At 42.1% G+C, this 26,203-nt stretch overlaps 1 protein-coding gene and 1 pseudogene across 1 annotated transcript; one reads left to right on the top strand and one right to left on the bottom strand.

The window, feature by feature from the left end:
* Positions 1 to 8,107: 8,107 nt before the first annotated feature.
* Positions 8,108 to 8,418, bottom strand: LOC134482245 (small integral membrane protein 14-like; annotated as a pseudogene).
* An 8,141-nt stretch (positions 8,419 to 16,559) lies between these two features.
* On the top strand, positions 16,560 to 23,793 carry LOC148000731 (disks large homolog 5-like). Its single transcript, XM_087587150.1, has 5 exons — positions 16,560 to 16,761; positions 17,502 to 17,664; positions 18,801 to 18,932; positions 19,391 to 19,567; positions 23,201 to 23,793. The coding sequence occupies exons 1-5, from the start codon at positions 16,611 to 16,613 to the stop codon at positions 23,283 to 23,285; spliced, it is 708 nt and encodes a 235-aa protein (XP_087443276.1). The 5' UTR covers positions 16,560 to 16,610; the 3' UTR covers positions 23,286 to 23,793.
* Positions 23,794 to 26,203: the final 2,410 nt, after the last annotated feature.

The raw sequence follows: 26,203 nt of genomic DNA, 5'->3' as shown, positions 1-26,203 counted from the left end.
GTCATATGTATCCATTAACAGAGTTTGCAATTGACTCCTGCTCACATCTTTTGTTCAGTAAATGAATATCCTTCTTGCCAAGAGAAATGCATGCTCCCTGTCCGAGTAAATGTGGTCTCTGAGTTTTTAAGATGAAAAAGATTTATTTTATATAAAGAAAGGGGATGCCTCTGGTAGGCTCATGTTGAGGCATCTCTTCCCCTGAGGAACCAGCCACCGGATGGCATAATGTAGAATAAACTGTATTCAGGACATGACACCAACTCCCCCGAAAAGTTCTTACAGGTTCTCTTCACCACAGACATAGGCCAAGAAACTGGCCCTTGGGCCCACAGGGAACCCAACCAGATTGGTTATTTAATGGGTGTAAGGGTTAGGGATCTCCTCCAGATTTGCCACCAGGCTCTGTAAGCATGTTTAAACAATAATTTGCCAGTGTTTAGATATGATATGAAATAAGAGAAAACAGAGAACTCTAGTACAGGGCTTTCTTCAATTAGTTAGTGCCAAATATTAGATAAAAGATACAGATACAAGCTAATAAAAGTTGCAGAGATTATAGAAGAGTGCAGATTAGACAAGAAGAATTAATTAGAGCCCCTCTAGCCAACAAAGCCATGGATCCAGGAGAAAAGACTACCATAGAAATGGCCAATGGCTTATTTATCATAGAAACTGGACTCAGTGACAGCAGTATTGCCTGCTTATTATTGTTGCCACAGCACTGTTGGATAAAGATGCGGATAAGTTAACTTTGGGACTCATCACACACACACACACACACACACACACACACACACACACACACACACATCCTGATTGCTGTTCAGTAATGCCTAAGGCTTCATTATCAGACTTTATTAATCTATCTTGGCTTACATATTTTCCAGCCACCTGTTTCCCCGAACCATGCAATTCTGCTGCCCAACCCTGACTTGGACTGTCCACTCCATCAAAGTGATTCTCCTCTGTCAGAGACAGAACAGATCTGGTTTTTTAACAAAAGCAGCTTTACCCATGAGGGTCAGAGGAGAGCAGAGGCAGTGGTGACACTGGAAATGGAGGTAGTCTGGACTCAGTCTGTTCCTCCAGACACTTCAATTCAAAGGGCCAAGCTAATAACATTAACACAAGCCCTCATCATGGGAAAAGAAACCAATGGCTAGAGATAACACATGGGCTAACAAGGCCGCTAAGGACATAGTCTTAAAGAAAACAGCATCTCTAGATTGGATACTGTTCTACCTGAACCACCTAGATCAACTGATATATGCAGAAAAAGAAATTAAATGGGATGGTGATGATCGAGTGAACGTAAGCTAATATTATCCATCTCTTTAACAAGAACTCTTCTCAGAAAGATCCACACAGTCACTCACTTGGGAGTAAAACGAATCACAAACTTTAAAGCTTATCAGCTGAGCAACACTCCCAGTCACCCCAAATATCCAAACTCCTGACTGAGAGGTAAGAGCTTGGAGGCCTCTACTGGGAAAATTGATTTTATAGAGATTAAGGAAGAAAGACATGGCTCAAAATACCTGCTGGGTTTTGTGGACATTTCCTCCTGGATAGACGGATAGAGATACTAGAAGAGATTTTCCCAGGTTTGGAGCACCTAAGGTAATAGGACCAGATAAGGGCCTGCCTTCATATTTCAGAAATGTCAGTGACTGACTAAGATCTTGGGGACTAATTGGAAGCTTCATTATGCATATCATCCCCACAGTTAAGGGCAGGTAGAAAGGATACATAGAACTCTAAATTAGACCTTAACTAAATTAGCCTTAGAGACTGGTGGGACTGGATGACGCTCCTTCCTTTGCCCTGCATTAGATGTATATGGCATTCTAGCCCCCATTGTATCCAGCCTACAGTTGGCAGCTATTACAGAACTGAAAAAGGATGATTTAATATTTAAGGTCAGCGCTACCCAATAGGATCATGACTATGTTTGCCCTAAATCATGTGCCCTCAACGCCCTGGCAGTCCCCTACATTGGGGAAATGATCCTTCACAGGACCGTGAAGTTAGGGTTTTACTGCTGAGAACATATAGCATGACCAAAGTAAGTCTTATGAAGGACAACATTTAATTGGGGCTGGGCTTATAGGTTCAGATGTTTAGTTCAATGTCTTTAAGGTGGGGGCGTGTCACCCTCTAAGCAGGTGTGGTGCAGCAGGAGTTGTGAGTTCTACATCTTCATCAGAAGGCTGCTAGCAGAATACTAACACTCAGGCATTTCTCTGACCCCAGATATCTTAATCAAGCAACTGGCTTTTGAAAATGCTAGTACAGTAGAAAAACACTGTCTCAAAAACCAACCAACCAACCAACCAAACCAACAAAGACAAATTAAAAACAACAGCAACGGGGTTGGGGATTTAGCTCAGTGGTAGAGCACTTGCCTAACAAGCGTAAGGCCCTGGATATGGCTCTCAGCTCTGAAAAAAAAAAGACAAAATAAAAACAGGAGCAGCAGCAACAATAACAACAGCAAACGAAAGAAAGAAAACACCAATGCATACTCTTATGTGACCTTGCCTCCAAGTTATTTCTGAATTGTAAATTAAAATGCCTATAGTCAAAAGCTGTACAGAATTAAGACAGGTGTTCCCTGGTGTTCCCAGCTTGGGGGTGGGAGGAGACCATGACAGACAGGGGTAGAAAGAAGAACATAAATAGAGGAGAAGCCACCATGAGGTAGGAATCTTTAAATAATGGCCATGTGAGTGGTCTAATTGGAGTTTAAAGCATCCCAGAAAAAACCATGGCAAATTATATAACGGAATTATTGGAAAAATATGCATAATAGTATAGAGGATAGCTATCTGCCCAGCTCTTGTGCTGATTAAGGATTATCATAGATATAAAGCTAGTGTGAATCTTTTATCCAGAAACTAACTGGGCAAAGGATGGGCAGAAATCCATGGTTGGGATCAAATACTTTCTACACACAAAACCAGATTCAGCACCTAGAATTACAATCTTCCCAACCCCAGATAACTACAGACCAGCATAGAAACACAACCAGTAACAGCCAGGGCATTCAAATCTCTATTAGAGCCCATCAACACTATGACAGAAGGCCCTGAATATGTCAACATGACTGAAGAACAATAATAAAAAAAGACTGTAAAACAGCATTTGCACATATGGGAGAGGCCTTTAAAGAGAAAGTAAAGAAATGTGTGAAAACAATAACGGTGGAAGGAAATGAATAAAGAAAACCTAAACAGAGAGATGTGGATGAGCAAAATGTAGGAACTCAAGTAGTCTCTCAGAGGCAGACCTTAATAACAGACTACAAGAGATGGAATAGAGAACCTCAGGCATTGAAGAGATCATAGGAGGAATGGATGCATAGATAGAGGAAATCTTAAATCCAAAGGGAGGAAAAGAGTGGAGGGGGAAAAGGAATAAAGGAAAAGCAAAGGAAGAAAGGAAGGAGGAGGGAGGGAGGGAGGGTAGGAAGGAAGGAAGTCAATCCTGGAAGAAAACATCCAAGAAATATACAGGATTTTTCTGCAAAATAACAAATATAATAATGATAAAGACAATAAAGTATATAGGAAGGATGAAAATAAACTTGGGTCAAAGGCAAATAAAACAGAAAACAAAAACCAACCAACAAACAAACAAAAAAAATTCTCAACAAAATATAGAAGAAAATGTCCTTAACTTAAACAAGAGACTCATCAAAGTAAAAGGAGCACACAGTATGAAATAGACTGGAGTGGAAAAGGAATTCCCCTGGGCATATATTACCTAAGACAGTAAACATGGAGAACAAATAAGTATAATAAAAGCTGCAAGGGAAAAAGTACTGGTAACATACAAAGTCAGTCCTCCCATGAGAATCACATATCACTTCTCGCTAGAGACTCTAAAAGCCAGAAGAGCCTGGATAGATGCACCGAAGACTAAGAGACCAGACTAATAAAGTTGGATTTTAGTTGACCCAAGGGCCTCTCTTCTTTTATCACATACAAAATTATTAGATACTTCCTAAAATTGCCTTCAGAGCTTCTTTGAGGAAGCCTGAGGAGCTTAAGACCTCTGATAAAGTATTTTGTACAAAAGGACCTGCTTCCTTTTTCCTTATTTCTACTACAGCAGGATGGAGGCAAAGTTTTTTGCAAACTACTTTTAATAAGTAGCCCACATCATAGTTAATGGAAGAGAAAAGTTATTAGGATATGGGGGAAGAGGACCGGTTCACAATAGTTCTTCAGGAACGAGCTTGTTTTTCTTTGGCAGCAGTTCAGGACAACAGCAAGCAGCAAACCTGACTCCAGAGGGGATTTCTCAGGGGAGGAAAGCAGGAGTGAGGTGGAAACATTGTGGCAGCGGCTGTGCAGACTCAGGAGCTCCTGCTCAAGCTGCAACAAAGCACCCTGTGCTCTGAAGCACAGCAGCTTAGCCAGTTAGCTGGAGACCTGGCTCTCCCACTGCCTGCCTTACCTGGAATCCGCACAGGATACAAGAGGACAAACAACTGTGCCCAAGCTGAGCAGGCAGCGCAAAAGCGCCTGTGAAGGACCCGCAGGCACCGCCTTAGTCAGCTTCATAGGAGCAGAGAGTCTAAAGTCTTTTCCTCCTTCAAGCATGGCACCCCAGCCCATTTTCTTTCATTCCCTGCCTTCATTTTGATGGCTTCTACTTCCCTTCAGAAGTTTGTCGTTTAGTTTCTTTTCTCTCTTTTTTGTTTCTTTGTTACTTTCTTTCTATCAACTAATATAAAGGACCAGCAATTTGATATTTCTAACCTAATATTTGTTGTGGTTTATGCCATGCATATTTGCACATTAAAATTCTTTTTTCTTGCATTTGCCACACTTTAATTGGACTCATTAGCTTAGCTCAATTTCGGTTCTTGGGTTTTCTGAGGTAAGTGAATGTTGGGGTGACCTCATTCCCAACTCCTGATCCTTGTGCCTCTAAAGTCAAATGTTTATGAATTTTCAAAGTTTTCTTTGCCAGTGGATATGTGTGTGTCTGTGCACATATGTGCCACAATATTCAGTTCATGTTTCTACCATGGGTCCCAGGTATTGAACTCAGATAATCACACTAGTGCCGCAAGTTCTTTACCTGCTGAGTACCTTGCTGCTATTGCACGTGTGTGTGTGTGTGTGTGTGTGTGTCTAATTTTCATATATGTATATACCATATATTTTGCCTATCTCTGCGTCTCAATACCATTGTCCTTCCTTTCCTTACCTCTTCTATCATTTCTTTTTATCCCTCTGGACAGTTTCTCTTTGTTCACATCAGTTTAAAATGTAGGAACACACACACACTGTTTGAAAGCAAATTAAAATGAAAAAATAAAAATATGCAGTCTTTTTGATCAGTACTCCTTAGCAATAGCTTTTCTTTGATTTTTTTATACAATTGATATATAATAATTAATGGGAAATCAGCTTGAAAATTTTCCTTAATGATTATATCCTTGGAATTTTCATAAATGTTTCATAAATGTTATTATACTATCTGCAGATAAAAATGTCAACTTTTAATTCCTACTAGTGACAGGCCTTAAATTATCACCTTCCTCCATTCTGACCACAGCAGTCTGCTGTCTATAAGGGCGATCACCACTTACTGCTCAATGAAAGGGGAACAGAAGAGTGGTGTTGTTCTGACCCCTTCTAGCCAATGGCCCTTATGTGTTTGTCCTGAAGAAATGAGGATATGGATTGCTAGGTATGGGTGCCACCTTGTGGAAGTGAGAATTCAGTGCACCTGAGGGATGTCTTCTCCCACAGTTGCCCTGGCTGGAGGAGACCTGAATCATCCCAGTCACAAGCACTCCTCTCTCAAAAGAAACCCAACCTCAGCCTTAAAGGAAACAGACACTTAATTTCCAGTGAGATTCATGCACATCCCTCACTCTGGCATAAGTCCAAAGGACTTTCAGAAAAATGAAAGGGCACTTAGCGCCATTAGAAAATTCATGCCAGAGTCTTCTGTCTAGTCCAATTGAACAATGCCTCGAAATGGCCAGCTACAAGTTGTTAATCTATACGCCATGCCGTGAACCATCTAAGGTGATAGCATATTCATAACGCCCTAGTAGGCACTTAATTGCTTTTTTGTGGATTTGGGACACAAAGAAGAAAGTGCCTTTCATGGTGGTGGTCCACTGTTAGTTCAAGAGTTCAAGCAGGAGGGCAGAGGCAGGGAGTAGAACATCCTTGTTTACATAGATAGTTCCATGCTAAATACAAACAAAAAGATCTTCGATTACAAAATACAAAACTCAAAATGAACATGTCATTGCAGATGTGTGTCCCTTCTGAGCGCATAGGTTAAGATCAAACTTTATCATGCCAAGAGAACATTCATGAGAAAATTACTGGAGACACCAGGCAGATTAGAATAGAAGTAATGGTGCCGGAGAGGTGGTTCCACAGTTAATACTGGCTACTGTTTCAGAGGTCGGAGTTCAATTCCCAGTAACCACACAGTGGCTCACAACCATCTAGAGTGAGATTTGGCGCCCTCTTCTGGCCTGCAAGCATGCATGCAGGCAGAATGCGGTATACGTCATAAATCTTAAACAAACTATAATAAAAGTAAATAGGTTTGGAAAGCTCTGTGTGTTTTATGTAAAAAGTGCAACTACATCTCCTGCTATCCTGCATAGATATCTAGTGGCCTGCGGCGTCCTTCTATTTCTGATCGTTTACTCACCACTTCAATATCTGAGACCAGTGTCACTTATGTTATACTTCATCTAAGTTATAATGCACCATTGTCATTCAAGCCTGGAAATATTAACCCTTTGAAGGAATGTATAAAGAGTTTTAGTATGTTGTCACAGGATCTGTCAGGGGTTGGAGAGATGGTTCAGGGATTAAGAGTACCAACTGCTCTCCCAGAGATCCTGAGTTCAAATCTCAACAACCACATGGCTACCTACAGCCATCTGCAATGGGACCTGACGCCCTTTTCTGGTGTGTTTGAAGATAACTACAATGTACTCACACAAGTAAAAATTAAATATTAAAAAAAAAAGGAAAAACGGGACCTCTCAGTACAATCTGACAGAACTGAACATAATGGACTTGCTGTGTGAAACAGGGTGGCCTTGATCCTACAGGAATCTACCCATTTCTTTATTCCAAGTATTGAAATTGGCACTTTGAGTCACTATGCCCAGTTGTGAAGAGTCCTTTCATGGTCATGGTGAGCAACTTTGCTTATCCTTTCCCATCAGCCAATTCTTTCTATGTAAATGAGACCATTTCTGTAGTGTCTGGTTTCAGGTGAATTCTGATTGACTGTGTGATTCTGATATTTTTGTGACTCCAGTTGACTAAAGAGGAACCCATCCATGGTTTTCTAGGTCTCTGAGTGTTTTACCTCTTTTAAAAATATTAATCAATCATGTTTATTTAAAGTATTCCTAACGTCAGAAATTTTTAATGGGAATTTTTTAAAAAATGAGTAAACGTTGGGGATTTAGCTCAGTGGTAGAGCGCTTGCCTAGGAAGCGCAAGGCTCTGGGTTCGGTCCCCAGCTCCGAAAAAAAAAAAAGAAAAGAAAAAAGAAAAATGAGTAAACAACCAAATCGATTTTCCTATTCTAGCCATATAAGCCAGCTGGAGTTTGTAAGAAAAATGATCTAAAGCATCACTGTCAAGGACTACAGAAAACTGCCACCCACAGGTAAACTGCCACAGTAAAGTGACTACAGCACAGCTCTGTCACTCATACCAGAGAACCCAAAATAAATACCTTATGAAAAGAATTAAAATCTATCCAAACCACTTAAAATACTTAAATGCAGAAACCTTAAGTTTCCTTCAGTTGGGCCAGAAACCACCACAGACGCTATGGTCAGGGTTCCAGGGAGAACGAGTGGAAAGTTTAAGCTTAGGCCAACCAACATAGCCCTCGACTTTTCAAAGAAATCGTTTACTCAGGTATACTGTAAATAAGGACTGTGGCAACACAGGAAACAAAGGCAGTTGGCAAGTGAAACTTCTAGAAGCTCATGAAACTGCAGATGGAAAAGGAGAGACAGGTAGTGCCAGGTTCTCTGCAGTCCTTCGGTCGTGCAGGGTGTCAAACAATCGCTGCTTCCCACACCAGGATGTTAGCCCACAGGAGGGGCTGGCGGGACCTGTCCACTGTGAGGACTGGAGGGCTTTCCAGGAAGGCTGAAGCCTCTCAGGTGAGGAGGCCTCAGTAGAAAGAAGAGCACAGCGATCACCATCCAGGCCATCAAGATCACAGTGATGCTGATGCCACTGTCACCGGAGGGCCCTGGCAATTCCCGAAGGCATTCTGTGTCCGTACAATAGGCCCGGGACTGCCGGAGCAGATTGATGAGTCTTCTCATAGCGCGTTCCTGAGAGCAAATACATTCACAGGGATCAAATCCTCCTTCAGCCATGGTTGGTTACCAGCTTGATTTTACTCAACTCTTTAAAGCCGCCCAAACAAGTGGTGGGTGGGGAGGGTGGTGACCTGGAGTATTCTGGACGCCCCTGTCGCTGCGGCTGCTGCTGGCCGCCAGCCTCCTCCCCTCCGGATTAGATAGTCAATGTCACTATTAGCCACTAGACCCGGATCTGTGTTTTGCCTTTTGTATGGGTGGGTGGATCACGAGGTTGTCAAGTGTGGGCAGAATCTGGAAGACAGCTTTGCCTATCGAGGTTGGTGTTAGTCTTTGTATGGTTACCAGGAACCAATTCCAGATCCTCTGGAAGAACAGTAAGTGATTTCAACTGCTGTGATATCTTCCCTGCCCCTTCCTCTATACTTTGATCTTTCTTTCTTTTTTTTTTTTTTCTTTCTTTTCCGGAGCTGGGGACCGAATCCAGGGCCTTGCCGTTTCTATGCAAGTGGCTACAACTAAGCTAAATCCCCAACCCCTTACTTTGATCTTTCTGTAGTCTCTCTGACTCCATCTGCCATAACGAAAGACTTCATCTCATAAAACACTGTGGACAATAGCTACTATGAAAAAATACCGTAAGTTGACAGAACCTCCATTTTCACATAAATATATAAACACATAAATACACAAACATACCCAAAGAAACAAACAGACACACATAAACACACACAGAGAACGCACAAAGACACACATACACACAGCCCAAGTCATCATATTCTTTGGTAATTCTGTCCAGAGCAGAGTGGTAATAGGGATAGAAGAAAGTACTATTCCCAGCAATTTCAACTGAATACCATGTAATGCATATTTATGAGATACATATTTCACAATATTTTAGGATTCAAGTACATTATACTATATATCCTTTATTTTCAAAAGTATTGAAAGTTATGAAGAGAATTCCAGCCTAGTATCAGACTTGTGTCCATCAGAATCAGAACAGTTTGCTGTTTGAAACTTTCTTTTATTACAACTGTTTCCTAATGTCACATAGGAAACCCGGCTTCAGCCAGAAATGCCTTTAGCTACCACATGCATCTGAATCTCACCCTGGGAAAACCATGAGTATCCATGAGAGAATGTGTGTGGCTCTTTGATGTCCAGCTTTCCTGTAGGTCTCTTCTGGCTTGCACGAACACCACTCCTTGGTTCCTCCCTCTAAATGGCCGTGCAACCTTCTTGCCTTGCTCTGCTGCTGGTCACTGACAACTTGAGGAAGGTAAAAATTGCCTAGTGTGTTAGTGAAGCAGGCCTTTGAATGTCACTCTGAGGGGTTTTGGGGAGAGAATCGACGTAAAGCTCACTCTGAATGGTGGTAACACCATAACTCTCAGGCCAGGTGCCTGCACTGAATGGCACAGAGAGGAAGCTAAGAGCTAGAATTTCCCTATTTCTGCTCCCTGCTCCACCCACATAGTAAGAGTCTCATTCACATCCTGCCAGCCAGTCCACTTCTACCAACTGCACCTCTCACGGCTACACTTACCCCTTCTAGGATGGAGTCTGTGCTTCCCGACTCTGAGCCAATGGAACCCTCCTTTCTTAAAATGCTTCTGTGACAGAATGGGAAACACGACCAGTGCAGTCACTGCTTCCTTCTGCCTTTTGCAGTCTCCTCCCGCCTGGTTCCCTCACAGCCTTCGCAGTCCAATGTGTCTATAAGAAAACAGGCTAAAGATGTCACCTTAATTCTCCTTTGACTTGTCTCTGGGAAGAGCCTTTTGCTACATCAGCCCAGATAGAAGAGTGAAAGAGGAAAAAGAGAAGAGAAGACAGTAGATGGCCTAGGCAAGGGATAACTGAAGTTCTCCTTGTAACACAAGCTACTTCCCAAGATATTACCACTAATCCAGTTTCTGTGTCAATATGACCCCCAAAACCTAACCACCTATCATTAGAGCACATTTGCTGACAAAATTTTGTTGCAGTTAAATTTCTATTATATGTCTTTCAAAACACATGTAAAAGTGGAGTGGGCTTTTCCAGCTAGATTCATGACCTCCTCTCTCCCACACAGCACCCATACTCAAATCACCTGTGACATCTTGTTTCCTAAACACAGGTATGGCTGTCACTTTTACTTTTCTCCATGGGATAGTTTAGGTAGAGTGACCTGACCACACCTGCCCATCAATGATTGGCCTTCAAGCTTTAATGACTTCGGAAAATTTATGTTTGTTGATAATGGAAATCCTCCCACAGTATAAAGTCATTTGCTCCTGCTCTCAAACAGAGGAAAAGAAAGAGAGAGAAGGTCTGCCTGCTAGGCATAGTCAAGGTAGGTCAAGGCCTGTTGGCAGATTTTTCAGCCTGCTGATGTATGGAACCTTAAGAGAAGGTGTACTTGAGGCTTAAATTTCTATTGACCTTGGTGGTTAAAAACGGAGTAGTTTGGGGGATGGGAACGAATGCATTGTTTATTTTAACAATTTGTTTCTGTCAGCTTGTGGTTATGCTTCCCAGAGTGCTATAGTAAAATAGGGCTTTGAGAAATGTGCTTGTTGTTTCCTTGTACCCACCAGCAGCCCTTTCATAGCTGTCTCTTTCCTCTTCTTTTGGCCTTTCCTCATCTGCCCCTCAGAGAACCTTTCCACTTCCTACCAGTCAGTCCACCAAAGTAGGGCCATGCCGTTTCAGGAAACTGGAATTTCTGAAAAGCCCATTGAATATGGAAAGCAATATACCCCAGGATATGTCCTGCAGCTCAGAGTAAGATGTTGCAAAAAGAGGATAACTGACTGATCTCCCACTTTGTGCTTTCAAAAAGAACAAATACTTCAAAACCATAGTTTCTTCTGCCTCTCCATTACAGAATCTGATTTCAGCCCTGCACACTGTGCTCTCCTGGATCCATGGAGGCTAAGCTGCAGGTTCTGGAGATGCCAACCCCTCAGATGAATTCAATGTCTGCTCAACTCAGTCCATTCATTCACAGTTCCTGGAGTCATTGCGTCCACCGACCCAGACGCCCATCGCCGATCGAGAGTATTCCACGCAGCGGATCGAGTTCCAGCAAGCAGAAGGATCTTCAGTCACAGAGCACATTGCGGAACTTTCCTGACATGCTGGACAGAACTAAGAGGTTAGTGAGAAACAAGTTTGTGAAAAGGATCCTATGTCGCCATCTTCTGGGCAAATACAGAATTACATCCTATTACCTTACTTTGGAGTCTGAGGCTTCCTTCTAGCCTCGCATGTGCCTCTGTTCAAGACATAGATGCAGATATTCACAGCCAACCATTGGACTAAGCCTGGGAACCACAGTGAAAGAGTTAGGGAAAAGCCTGAAGGAGATGAAGGGGATTGGAACCCAATATGAAGAACAACAATTTCAATTAACTGGAGCCTTCAGAGTTCCTCGGGACTAAACTACCAACTAAAGAGGATATATGGTCCCGGCTATGGCTCCTGATACATATAGTGTAGAGCATGTGTAGCAACAACTGGCTCATCTGACATCTCTGGGATGGGAGGCAACTGGCCCTGTAGAAACTTGATGTCCCAGAGAAGGGGGATGCTAGAGGGGTGAAGAGAAAGTGGGTGGGTAGATGGAGGAGTGGCCTCTTAGAAACAAAGAGGATTGGGAGGGTATGGGGGTTCAAAGTGGAGAGACCAATGATGGGGATGACATTTGAAATGTAAACAAATAAAATGACTACTGTATAATAGATGGTAACAGATGTCTCCATAAGGACTAGATATTCATTATCTGTAACAGGTTCATTGAAAGTCAAAATCCATAACTGTTGTGACTTACTTATTATTGAAATTTCACATAGATGAACACAATCAACATTTTAACTTCTCTCCTTGCACCCATAATAAATCATTAGTTACCTTGATAAAACAATTTAAAAAGCAATTAGGGTTTCTACTCTCTTATTTTCGATACAGCGCCTCATTTTACTCTCCCACTCTATGTTCACTCCATTGCTGCCCTCTCCCTGTCTCTTCACATTTCACATTCCTATCCCTGACAGTGTCCCTCAGCCATCCATGAGTGAACTTGTACTTCCCTAAATGAGGACAGTCTGGCCCACGTCCCTAGACCCTCACACTAAACTGATCATACAGTCACACAGATTGAAGAATCAACAGCTAACACCCACACCCACATTTCAGTGAATATGTATCCCATTTGTCTCTTTCAGTCTGGATTGCCTCATCCAGAATGACTTTTACTAGATCCATTCATTGTCCTGCATAGTGCATGCTTCCTTTTTGCCTTTTGTAATTGTTAAGCAGCAATGCAGTGTGTAAATGCACCACGTTTTCTTTATGCATTCATCCGTTAAGGGACAACTTAAACATTTCCAAATTCTAAGCATTATAAATGAGCTTCACTGAACATGGTTGAGCAAGGGTCTGTATTCTAGGATGAATCAACATCTGGACATGAGACCTGGAGTTGTATCTTAAGGTACAACAATTTTCACCTTCCTGAAGAACCATCATACTGATCTCCGAAGTTGCTGTAGAAGTTTGCCTTTCCACCAGGAGAGTATGAATGTTCCCCTTGCTCCATAACCCAGTCAGCTTGAGTTGTCACATGTGTTATTAACTTTAGTCATACTGACAAGTGTGAAAAGTGATCTCAGAGTAATTTTTATTTGCATTTGCGTGATGTGGAAGGATGATGAATATTTCTTATGAATTTCTGTCATTTGAGTTTCTTTTATTATGAATGTTATGCTTAGATATGTAGCACTTTTTAATTATTTTTCTTCATATACAGTGTTTTAGTTTTTCCAATATATATTTATATTAGCCTGTTGGGCCCTACCTTGGAGTGTTTCCCTTCCCCCTCGCTGTGCCTTTCAGCCTACTATGGCCAGAAGTTGTTTACACCCTTGGCAGCTTCTCTCGGTCCCTGATTTGGGGCCAGGACCTTCCATGGCACCCATTCCTCTTGCTGAGCCTTTCAGCTTATTGATGTTAAGAAGTTGTTTACGCCCCTGTGTTGGGGCCGGGACTTGCCACGATGCAGATTTTTCCTGTTTTCCTATTTTCCTGGTTGGGGTTTTCACCTGCTTTATTGTTTTTCCACGGCTTTTGCCTCTGGTATATAAGGAGATCTCAGTAAAGCGTGGACAGCCTTCTTTTAACACGAATGACCCGAGTGTGTGTTTCTTCTTAACTCTTATAGGCCTATGCCCGGTTCTGAGTGTCCTGATGACACAGGCATCATCAAATGGAGGTCCCACCAAGATTGGAAAAGAGAGGACAACCTGACGAGATGGTCCCAGGAAGCCGGCCAGTGAAGGAGGGACGTATTGGGGAAAATGGGCCAGGAAAAGTCCCAGTAAGCAGGATACAGAAGCACCGTGGGCATTGAAAGCACTTGCAAAGAAAAATAAAGATTTGGGGTACTGGTGAGTAAACCTTGTAAAAAGGGACAAGGTAATAATGGTCAAATGTTTTTGTGTACGTGTTCTTTTAGAGTTATGCTAAAATCTAGAGAAGCAAAGTTAATTCTCATAGATGCTTTTAGTCTTTGGACCCTGATTAGAGACAGTTTACACCCTAGACAAGAGAAAAAATGGTTTGAGAAAAACATTCCTCCCAGACTCTCCACAGATGCTTTGGCAAAAGAAGGAAAGTGAGATTAAGCTTTTTAAGAGCTCTCCTAGGGACATCCTGCCTCCTTGCTGGCTCCTATTGGAGAAGTGCTTATTTCTGGTTCTGGGTCCTTTAGGTAGGATATCTGGGTCCCTTTGGTGGGACACCATCTAGCTCCTTCCCTCTATGTCTATTGTCTGTCCTTGTTGCACCAAGCTGTCCATGGATGTCAATGTATGTCTGGGTTGTGCTTCTTGTTGCTTGAATGTTTTTGTGTTTCATGTTTAAAAGAAAAAATGGTGAAAACTTTAAATGCTGGTTGATTCCCCCTTGATTTAGTTTTAAGTCCTTTCAAGAAAGGAACAAATAAATAAAACAGTTTCAATTGACCTTTGGAGCCCAGCATCCTAGATAACTGGTTATCTCTGGTGTTAACTGTCATGTGTGTCTCTGACTGAATCCTGCCTCAATGGAGGAATGTAGCTAGGAGCCTAGGTCTGTCCACTGGGGAAGCTCCCCAGGGGGCTGGCTCAATGTCTACACTAGCTGGCCTTAAAGGTGCCAGCAGCTTCAAAGCTTCTATGGTAATGGAGCTGTTAGCTGTTTCTCTTAGAGAAATCTTTGACTGTGATATTTGGAATCAACAGGTAACAAGGTGCTTCTTTTAAAATGACAGCTAAAGAAGTAAAAATGGTGTTTGATCTAAGTACTAAAGATATGTGTAGTCACTTCATTTTTTTCTGTTTGGTTTTAAATGTATAATAAGCTTTACATGTCTTGGCTATAGGTGACTGGCTTTTAAGTTATTGGGTATGGTTGAAAATTTGTAATATTTGTAATAGAATGTTGGCTTAAAAAAGGAGTCATTCGAGAAAACACGTGGCATGTGCCAACCCAGGGAAACAGGTCTAGATTGGGATAATATTTTAATATAACTCTTATCATGGAAACCGGACTTGTAAAAGAATTTAGGGCAATGTCTCTTTGGTGAGGTATTAGAGCCTGCAATATCGATCCTTCATATGCAAGGCTTGGCCGTCATACTTTATAGCATGAGGAATGGACTTGGTGTTTTGGAGAGACTGGATTTTGGAGGATAGTTTGGTGGAGGGTGAGTTTTGCTTTCCAAAGATATGGCTGTGCTCTGATGTTACAAGGGAAACTTAAAGATTGTGGCTAATGATTGCCAGTGTTACATTGACTACAGTTTACAGTCTGATCACAGACAGACCTCGGGATTCTAACTCACACATATCTGTGCTTAAGAAAAAATCAAACAGGTGGAGATTGTCACAAGGGTTGATGAGGCTATGGAACTTATAAGAGCATGACAGCCTGCTTCCTCCAACTGCTATTTCAAGAAATACATATAGAATTATTATAGATTTAAAAGATTGGTCTTTTTTTTTCTTTTCTTTTTTTTTTTTTTTTTTTTTTTTTTTTTTTTTTTTTTTTTTTTTTTTTGGTGCTGGGGACCAACCTGGGGCCTTGCTCTACCACTGAGCTAAATTCCCAACCCCTAAGAGATTGTTTTTATACTGTTTCTTGCACTCTTGGGTTGTTGTAAAATATTTCATTTCTTGTGTTTCCTTGGGTTTTGTTTGACTTGACCATACATTTGTATGCCTTTTTGAAAGAAAAATGTACTAATTTTTATTTATTTTGGTGAATTGTTCTTTGGATGACTTTTGTCTGTGGTTCCTCTGAATGCAGTTCCCTCGGTGGCCAGAGAGACACCAGATACTGAGTTATAAATGATGGTTAAGCACCCTGTAGGTCCTCAGAGTGAAGCCAGCAGGTTGCCCAGGTCGAACTCCAATTCTAGCTCCCAGTGCACCATGATGTGCTACAGCTTCTCTGCTTCCTCCTGCTCTTCCTTGGCCAGCAGCACCTCTGCATTCTGCCCCTCCATGGCTCTCGCTTGGGTCTCAGTTCCTCCCTCACTTTTGGGGATTTTAACTTTAAGAATGGACAGAAAGTTTACAATTTGATGTTTGCTCTATACCTGAGAAGCTTTTTTGCCAGGAAAAGGGAGTTTCCATTGCACAAAATGGGATGGTAAGACAGAGATTTCAGGAAAAAACATGGGTGAATATATTGAAACCATGACCCCTCTCAAGGCACACTCCATGAAACAACATACTCCAACTTGCATACATTTAAAGGTGAAGGAAAAAAATATTCGCCTCTGGGGAACAGTAACAACTGTAGAAATTGGACTATATGTCACATGCATGGACACTGGGTTTATACATTTCAGGAAGAAGAATATCCCTCATCCACGGTCTTTAGGTCTTTGGCTGTTAACAAAGATGTTCTATCCATTTCAAGGTCTGATACAACTCTCCCTCTCCTCAGCAACTGAGTTGTAATGAAGCAGTGAGAACTCTGAAGCTCTGGAAGGAGAGTGAGCGAATGGGTGTTCCTGGCTCAAAAGCGAGTCTCTGGAAAAGCCACTGCAGAAACTGGTCAGTCTGGGTGGAGGTAGTTAGCAAGTAAGCTATGGCATTTCCCAGTGACATCACCGGTAGTGTCTTCCCTGGAAATTCTCTTGTATCCAGGAGATACTAGAATGTTCTGTGATGTCAGCAGTGTTGTGGTGACACCAACTGCCTGAGCGATTTCCCTTCATTTCCTAATGGGTTCCCGAGGAGGCATGTTCTCCAGGATCCTCAGTCTCTTTCGGAGGGACAATCATATCCATGCAGGCACCAGACCAAGGCAGAGGGAGGCCAGCCTTCTATCATGTTGGAGAAGAAGACGAATGGAAATGTCCTTGAGGAGGTCAAGTGAGTACTGGGCAGGGCAAGGGGAGCTCCCTGGAGGAGGTTGGCTTGTGTTGTTCCTTCCAGGAGTAGGACGTATGATTTAGAGCCTCAGTCTTCCTAATGGCTGACCCAGACACAATAATTTCTGATCATTAGTTTGACAGAAAACCAAGAACTGTTATATGTCAAGGGGCTTTCCTTGGATCTCTTTAGTGTCCTGGGCAGTGTCAAAGAATACCAGGATGAGCCTTTATAAGAATAACAAAGTGTCTCTTCCACGATCGGCTGTTGAAACACTTCATTCTCAGCAGTGTCCTGTAGATTACTTGGGTAATTGATGCCAAGAGGGATACTCTCCTGGTCATATATCAAGGTCTCAGTTACTTTGTCCTTGAACACACATGATTAGGGATTCAAGATGTTAAGCAGTTTGAACTCAAGGACTTACCTGCCTCACATCAGACATTAGCTGAGAAGGTCCTCCAATTCTTCTTGTTTAGGCCAGCTTTAGAATTTCAGTGACAGAGGAATGGCTTTAGGAGGTGTGGTCTATATCTATGATGGCATATGTCATCATATGGCTCTGATGGTGGGAACAGGGAACTAGCTGAGTTCAGCTTAAAGATAGCTTTCTTGCTCTGTCAGGGATTCACTGTATCTGTAGAACTGTTCATCCTCAGACTTCTGTTTAGAGTAAGCATAGTTTTTCTTGACACTGTGTCCACATATATGCCTGTTTACTGGTATTTATCTACCTACAGAGTTTGATCAGAAGGCATCGTCCCAACCCTCTACGACACCTGTTGAAGAGGAGAGAATGAAGCGTTTGGAGAACATCAAAATTGCTCTCCAGAAGATGCAGAAGGAGAGAGATGAACTCAGGAGTATCCTGGCCGATTACCCAGGAAAGAATTTAAATGACAGGTAGTCACAATGCAAGTTCTGTTAAATCCACATTTCCTCACATCACAGTAGGCTACAGCTCCAGGGTGTCCTCATGGTCAAAATCACTTTCCTGATTGCATCAGAATGTGAAGTTCAGATGGGAATGGGATGGTGGCACAGGCTATTTTAATTCCTACAAACGGAAATCATAGCCTGTGGCCTGATTGAATCACAGTCTGGGAGTGAGGGTAGTAGTGTGTGAGCTCTCATTGTGTGGTTTAAGGAGACTGGACAGGTGTTGGCTTGTGGGAATTTCTAGGTGCTCTGATTATGACCAATCATTGTTGTAATTGACGTGGAGGTGCTTTGGGTTCAATAGGTCCTGTGAAGAGCTGGAGGGGCCCAATCCCACTTGCTGCCTCACAGTGTGTGACTGGACTGACAACAGGGGATCACTGGTTTTCTCTGATTTTATTCATTGTATTTGGAGATAATGCCACATCCTTATATTTAATTGGCATTCTAATTGTATTTGAGAGAGAGAGAGAGTGTGTGTGTTTTGTGTGAGTTTGTGTGTGTGTAGGCATGTGTGAGTGTGTTTGTGTGTATCACTTAAGATCTGGGTATTCTATGTACTGATTTGGCCTGAGAATTATCCTGTGTCAATTTCCATGGCATGATAATGATGAGGGTGAGAGCCTCACTGTGAGCAGTAGAACATTTCACATCTGCTCAGGTGGACGCACATGGGAATCTCCTGGTGCGTGTTATAAATTCTTTTCCCTGTAAATACTGTTCATGTTCCTTTGTGTTTTCATGTAGCAATAGATTCTATGATTGAGAATTGTTACCTAAGAACAGGAGAATAGTCTTCATGGGCTTAAGTTGGAGCCTGGATTGTGACACAGGGTCCTCGAATGTTCTTGGCAAGCTAGTCTATTCCTTCAAACCCCCTCAGGGAGCTCAAGCAAATCAGCTCCCTCCTTCTGTTTCCTGGCACTGCTGTCTCCGTGTTCACAATAATAAACTTAATAAATATCAAATGACCCAGTACCAAGAAGCAAGGGCGTGGCATGTCCTAGGCTGGGGTAGTTCAGGATTCAGTCTGAATTCATGTAATTCTTGAATCCTTCATTCATAATGTTATTTCATCCTTGGACCATGCCTTACCACAGGAACAACTTTGAGTCTGAAATGCTCACGATGCAGCACCAGGAAGTGATGACCGACATGAAGAAAATGAGCGAGCAGGTCAATAGAGCTTTGGTCAAATGTACACACCTAACACTGGAAAATGACTGGTACTGGTGAGTAACTTACAAGGTTGTGACCCCAGCACAGGGCACAGCATGTGTCAGCCCATTCTTATCTTTGAAGTAAAGTGAGGATCAGGCTTTTTAGTGTTTGAAGCAGACCAGGAAGCCTGTGTCTAAGGAAGGCTCTAGGACACACAGGACACAGAAAGATTGGCCTCCAAGCGACATTCTAATAAAATGGACAAATAAGCACACATGGGGATTAAGTCCTCTTCTGGGAAAAACTTGAATCAATGGTGTCAGGTTTTTGAGAAGTGCCCTGAGTCTTCTGGAATGTGGCTCTTTTCTCCATTTGACCTGTCTCTAGGTCATGCTCCATGGCTACTGTGGACTTGGACTATAATCTGGGACTCTCTTCAGATCAGGACCCTAGAAGGAGTAATGGACTTGGAGACGTGGGAGGAAGTTGGAGACTGGCTGGGAGTCACCATTTTTTCTTTGTGTCTCAGCCGCAGCTTCTGCCCCCTCCTAACTGAGTTGTTTGAGCTGAAGAACAATGCCCAGAGAGCACGGCATGAGAACAGGGAGCTTCTATGGGAACAGATTGCACTGGAAGAGTCTATTAAGGAAACAACAAGGTTCTGTGGGGAAGCCAGTATGAAAATCCGTGTAACAAGCAGCCTCAGGTAGGATGAATGAAGCATCAAGGGCAGGTTTTCCTGATATCTAAGCATAAACCAAGTCAAACCAGTTTAACCTTTCTCCACCTTATCCAGACACTCTCCTAGGTCTCATCCAGTTTTTCATCTCTTTGAACAATTACAAAACTTTCTGTGATGTTAGCTTCATGCAAGAAACTGGAGGATTGACAACCAAATCCTCCTGCTCAACTAGAAAATGCATTTCCTTAAGGGGGATCTGTTGATCACACACTGCACACTTACATGCCATTATGCTAGAGGGATGCCATGAGGTAGCCGTCTTTGTAGTGCACAGAACTGATTAGAGTTCAGTTCAATTGCCAAAAGAATGGCTCTCATTGTCAATTATGATGGGGCTTGTGGACTTTCTCTCCTTTTCCCCGTACATTGAAAATGGTCCCTCCTGCCTGTCCAAATCGTGGTTTCTAGTGACAGAGCTTGAGAAGCGGTTTTGTCCGTCCTGTTTTATGTCAGTGTTTTAGTGTTCTTTCCTGTGCCTTATGTCCTGGAGCTGACTGGATGAACAGGGATGTAGGAAAGACTTCTCTCAGGGTGAGGGTTTGTGTGAGATATGTGAGGATTAGAGGGATATTTTTGTCCAGCTCTCTCAACCTAGTGTGCCCAAGAAGTGCATTCCCTACACAGGTTTACTCTATAAGGGATGGATAGCAGTGTCTAAGCTCTCACTTGACACATTTCCTTTGCCTAATCTGCATTCAAAAACTGTTCTTCCAGCATGATGGCCTCCCCATTCTTTTCTGCTTCTCACTTATGATTTCTGTTCTCTCTCTCTCTCTCTCTCTCTCTCTCTCTCTCTCTCTCTCTCTCTCTCTCTCCCCCCCCCTCTCTCCATCTCTTTCTGACTCTGTGTGTGGGGTGGTGTTTTTTGTGTGTTTGTGGGTACATATATGTGTGATCATGTTTATGACTATGGTGCATATTGTACTTTGGAAGTTGTTTGTTTTAATTGTTTGTGATATGGGGGTCTTATATATATAAGTGTGTGTATATGTGTGCTTTTTCACATGTGTGTGTGAAGTCATCAAGTTTCTGAACACAGACACATATATATATTTATATATATTGTATAAGTCTATATGTGCATATTTAGAAACATGTAAAAGTATACACACACACACACACACACACACACACACACACACACACACACACACACCACAAACACTCTGAGAGAGAAAGAAGAAGAGAAAACATAATCTTTCCAATTACATTTTAAACTGTTCTTAATGGGGTCTTGATCACTATTCAAACTATTTACACTGGGAAAACTATTCATAAACATTGATATTACTTGGAGAAAACTCAGGAATAGGGTACAGGGATGTGAGGAGAGGCTGCTGTGTGAAATCTATATACCTCAGTATAGAAACTGATGACTCAGAGCTCTTCTGCCTTCTTTGCTCTCGGTGTATAGTAACACTGGAAGGTCATGTGGCTTGTTGTGTCTTCTCAACATCCTGGTTATGTTAATCGTTACCTGCCACCACTTTCTTTCCAGATTGGCCTAATTGGTTGAATATACCTTGGCTTTGGAGTTTGGCCTGGAATTTGTTAATTGGAAGATTAATTTGCTTAGAGTTGAATCTGCAAGCAGAAGATGTCCAGGAGTTATGCTGAGGTGGAATCACATCTTTGCCTCAGACAGAAACTTAGGCTCAAAATCGTCCAAAGCACTCACCCTGTGTTGTGTTGTGGCAATCTTAACCATTGTTATTCAAAATCATTTGATCTGAGTGAAAATCATCTGTAAGGAGGGTTTAGAACAGTGATGACCCTCAGACATTGCTGGAGGTGTCAAATGGGTAGCCCTGTGAGAAGCAGTGTACAACTCTTGTCAAAGTTCAACCTTTTGACACAGCGATTCCAGAACAAGAAGTAGGTGTGAGCAGAGAAACTGTGGCACATTAGTGTTTAGTGGTTCACCTCAGAGCAGCCATGAAGCAAAATTACCCAGATGTCCATCAGTCAGAAAGTGAAAAGGTACAATGTTGTCCAGCCCTTCCATGGACTGCGGCTGAGTTTGATTATACCTGCCAGCATTTGGCTTTGAATTAGTCAGCCTTATCTTACTGGAATTATATCTGATAGCATCCCAGTACAAGTTTTACCTTGGATTGTGGTTATGGAGATTTCCTAGCTGTTTGTGCTGGTAGTTTGTTTCCCCTGTCAGGTACTGTATGGTAAAGGGACCTCATATTGAAAAATGCAGCTCACTTTGCATGCACTGGGAAACAGTGAGCAGAGGACTGAAGAGGCTCAGCTGCCCCCCCCCCCCCCCAGTGCTCTGATTCCTGAAATCAGCCTCCTGTGCACGGCCTTGTGACCTTGCTAAACAGGCTTGGCTAACAGGCCTAGATGTCACATTTCTAATTTCTGATTTTCAGGGGAATACACTTTATTGGCTGAGCTGTCTTTAGGCTATGCTCATGGTGTACTTACTCCACTCCAGGTTTTTTTTTTCTTATGCCACAATAGTAGACTGGGTGATCCCTTCTATTACCATTAACTGGGAAACTAACCACATTCTGCAAAATACTCTGCTTGTATATGTGAACAAATATATTTGGGTGAGTTCAAAAGTGTGTATGTCTGGGTGTCTGTCTGTCTGTGTCTGTATACATGTATGTCTCCATGGACAATATAATCTTCTAATGACCAGGATGAGGAGAGAATGGAGGAAAGTCTGCAGGACCCCCTGAATCAGCAAAAACTGGTCACTGAGCAAAAGGCCTTTTCTGAGAAGATGCAGCATCATTTCGGTGTCACTGAGAGGATTTGAAAGCACAGGATGAGAGGACCCAAGTAGATTCCCTGTACTTATAAACTGTCTTATTGGGTGTGTGGCTTTCTCCATAGTTCTCAGCACCTGTCACCTAGGAGCAGCTCAGAATATTTTTCTTGTCCATTTTAAAAGAAATTCCGTCCATGAAGTGTATGTGATCCATAGAGATTCTGGATATTGTGTACTGATCCCTCCAGTCTGTGCTCTCTTGTATTATCTGAGCCCAGTGCCTTTAGGTCTCCCCACAAATAGTTTTACGATACACATAAACAAAGGAGTGGTATAGTTTATTTTCTGCATGAGTATCTCCTTTGGACTTCAATGCCTACCCTCGGCAAGATTTCCATGCAGCATATTCTTGCCAAGTATAATATCACTTCAGTGTGCATGTACTTCTTGAGATATTGTTTCTCTGGATCTTTGCAGATTTTGAGGTTGTCATGTGGACCCCAGGCATATTCCTGCACTGGAGGAATAATAATAGTCTTCATTTCAGTGATGGCCAGACTTCCAAGGCCTTCCTATTGTTTTCTAGTTTGTTCATATCTCTCCTCATCTGACATTGAGACATTGCTACATGATATTAAAATATAATGTATACGTATGATTGGAATTATCTGCTGTTCACTGTTTAATTTTTAGCAGTTTTAAAAGCTGGGAAAATATGCAGGCCTGTGGGATCTCTTACCCTTCTCTCTTGGGCATGAGAGAATGACCTCAGATGAAAGATCATCCTGGATTATCCTGCTGAATTGTGCTGCTGTGTATGGGATAAGTGACATGGCAGGTCCTCACCAGGTCTTTTCCACCCCTAGGTCTGAACACTGCAGCAGAAGCTTTCCCAGGGCCCAGACCAGGACTACAGCTCTCAGAGACAGGACTGTCCACCAGGAGCACTGAGGGTGCAAAAATTGACACCACCTCCCGCATCTCAGTCCTTGTAACCATACCAATCCTGGGCTGAATTTGAAAGACCTTGAGATGTGACCTGGAACACGCCTCACGTTTAACCTTTTGACGACTTGTCCATCAACAACCAACCACTCCGAGTGAGGGAGGTCTACATTCATCTTGAGGAGATTTTTACCATCTTACCTGCCGTTCTGCTGTGTTTGCAAGGCCAGCAACAGGCTGGAGTTATATGTTGAAGAATCAGCAGGAATTGAATGCTGACTAATTTACTTGTTATATTTGTTTTTAGTTTGAAGTTTGGTTTTATGCATTTGGTTTTATTTGTTTACGTTTGAAGTTTTGTTATTTATTTGTTAACTTTAGTTTTTTAATTAATATGCTATATTCTTAAGGCTATATACATTGAACTCATTGACTCCCCACTTTAAAATGTTCTCGAATAAATTAATTTTTGCCAATAAATAAAAATGTGACCTTTAACCCTTCACTCACCAGACCGTCCTGAGTCGTGTGTGGTTCTTCCTCCTGTAACAGCACAAGTGTAAGGCAACAGTGGTGTTCTACAAGTCTCATGCAGCTTAGGCTTCACCATCAGTTCACAGCCAGCCAGAACTGCACAGGAAACTGTGCTCTTGATGTAGACAGTGTATCGTGCTCTGTGGATCCCACATACATGACGAAAATTATCCTTGCTTTATCCTTGTGCTCACAAATTTAGCTTCCTTTATACTGACAGACAAAGGAGAAACAGAAGGATTTCTCTAATACATTAGAGGAAATAAAACCATTCAGTATAGGAATATAAAAAGCGATCAGGACACACAGAGCTGTATGCCTCTGCATTCCTTATAATAAAGCATCGGTTATAACTGCACATTTATTGAATTCCAGCAATTTTGGAGGAACGATATTTTTAAATTTTTTATTAGATATATTTCTTTACTTACATTTCAAACGTTATTCCCCATCCTTATTTCCTTCCTTAAGCCCCCATTCCGTTCCCTCTCCCTTCTCCATATGTGTATCCCCTATACATCCCCCTTATTGTTCACCCATATTCCCCTGCACTGCCCCTGGAACATTTTCTTTATTGTTTTATTGGTTTGTTTGTTGTTATTCTTTTTCTCCCATTTTTATTAAATTGGGCATTTCTTATTTACATTTCAAATGTTATTCCTTTTCCCGGTTTCCTGTCCATCAGCCCCCTAACCCCTCCCCTTCCCGTTCTAAATGGGTGTCCCCTCCCTGTCCAACCCCCATTACTGCCCTCCCCAACATTCCCTACACTGGGGGTTCAACCTTGGTAGTACCAAGGGCTTCCCCTTCCACTGTTGCCCCAACAATGTTATTTACTGCTACCTACGCAGGGTCAGTCCATGTGTAGTCTTTGGGCTGTGGTTTGGTCCCTGGAAGCTCTGGTTGGTTTTTATGGGGTTGCAAACCCCTTCAGCTCCTTCAGTCCTTTCCCTAGTTCCTCCAATGGGTGTCCCGTTCTCAGTTCAGTGGTTCGCTTCAGGCATTTGACTCTGTATTTGACATGTTCTGGCTGTGTCTTTCAGGAGAGATCTATATCCAGTTGATGTCAGCATGCACTTCTTAGCTTCATCCGTCTTATCTAGTTTTGGTGGATATATATCCATATCTATATCTATATCTATATCTATATCTATATCTATATCTATATCTATATCTATATCTATATCTATATCTATATATCTATATATCTATCATCTATCTATCTATCTATCTATACATCTATCTATCTATCTACCTATATGGACCACATGTGGGGCAGGCTCTGAATGGCCGTTCCTTTATTCTCTGCCCTAAAATTTTCCTCCCTATCCCCTCCTGTGAATATTTTTGTTCCCCCCTTAAAGAAGGAGTGAAGCATCCACATTTTCATCATCCTTCTTGAGTTTCATGTGGTTTGTGCCTTAGATCTTGTGTATTTCGAGTATAACTAAGAGGCGAGGATGCAAAAGAATCAAATGAATAGCTTGAGGCCAGAGGTTAGTGGTGAACACCAGAGGGAAAGATCATTCTTCCAGAAAGAATTGGCAGGCTTCTGGTAACTCAGCTTTACCAGACTACTTGTCTTGGGTCCACAGAACACTCTGAGTTGCCAACACCAAGGTATGTTACACCTACATACACTGGACAGTGTAGAAGGAGATGTCAAAGCCAGATGTCACATTTACACCTAGGTAAATAAAAAACAGAAATCATTTACCCAGAAAGGATTGCATACAGGTAGCCAACGCTATGATAAATTATGGGAACCTGAATTAACTGACACATGGCCTCCTAGAGTCAGATAAAAGTACCTGCTTGTTTTTATTGATACCCTTTCTGGGTGAGTAGAAGCTCACTACATCGGACTGAAACTGATCATAGAGCAACTAGAAAGCTCTGCTAGGAACTTTCCTCCTAATTTTGCCACTTACTAGGAATGCTGTCCTATAATAGCCCAGCTCTCACGGCCAAAGCCTATGAATAACAGTCAAAGATGTATGAATAGTTTGGAGTCTTTGTTGTGCAGAATTCTGGGTAGGTGGAAATAATGAACAAGACATTAAAGGAGACACTAAGAAAACTCTCATTAGAGTCCAGGAAAGGTGGAAAGGCTCTTTTCTTATTTTGGGCCTGCTGTACTCCATACAAGGAGGGATTGAACCCTATAATATTATGTTTAGAATACACGCCCCATTGCTTCTAAGTCTTAGAGATCAGCACTTGGCAGAATTCTTCAACTATTTTATTCTTGAAATCCTGTCTGTCCAGTTCTCTGTAAAGTCTATTACTTTGACTATCAGAGAGACCCAGTGAACCTCTAAATCTATCTACAATATCCCCTAATTTGGACCTGGTGGTAGTGGGCAACGAAAAGGACAATGAAAGCAATT

The sequence above is a fragment of the Rattus norvegicus genome, chromosome 15 (genome assembly GCF_021556685.1).
Source record: "Rattus norvegicus strain SHRSP/BbbUtx chromosome 15, alternate assembly SHRSP_T2T, whole genome shotgun sequence".
Taxonomy (NCBI): domain Eukaryota; kingdom Metazoa; phylum Chordata; class Mammalia; order Rodentia; family Muridae; genus Rattus; species Rattus norvegicus.
This window is presented reverse-complemented; position numbering and strand designations above follow the sequence as displayed.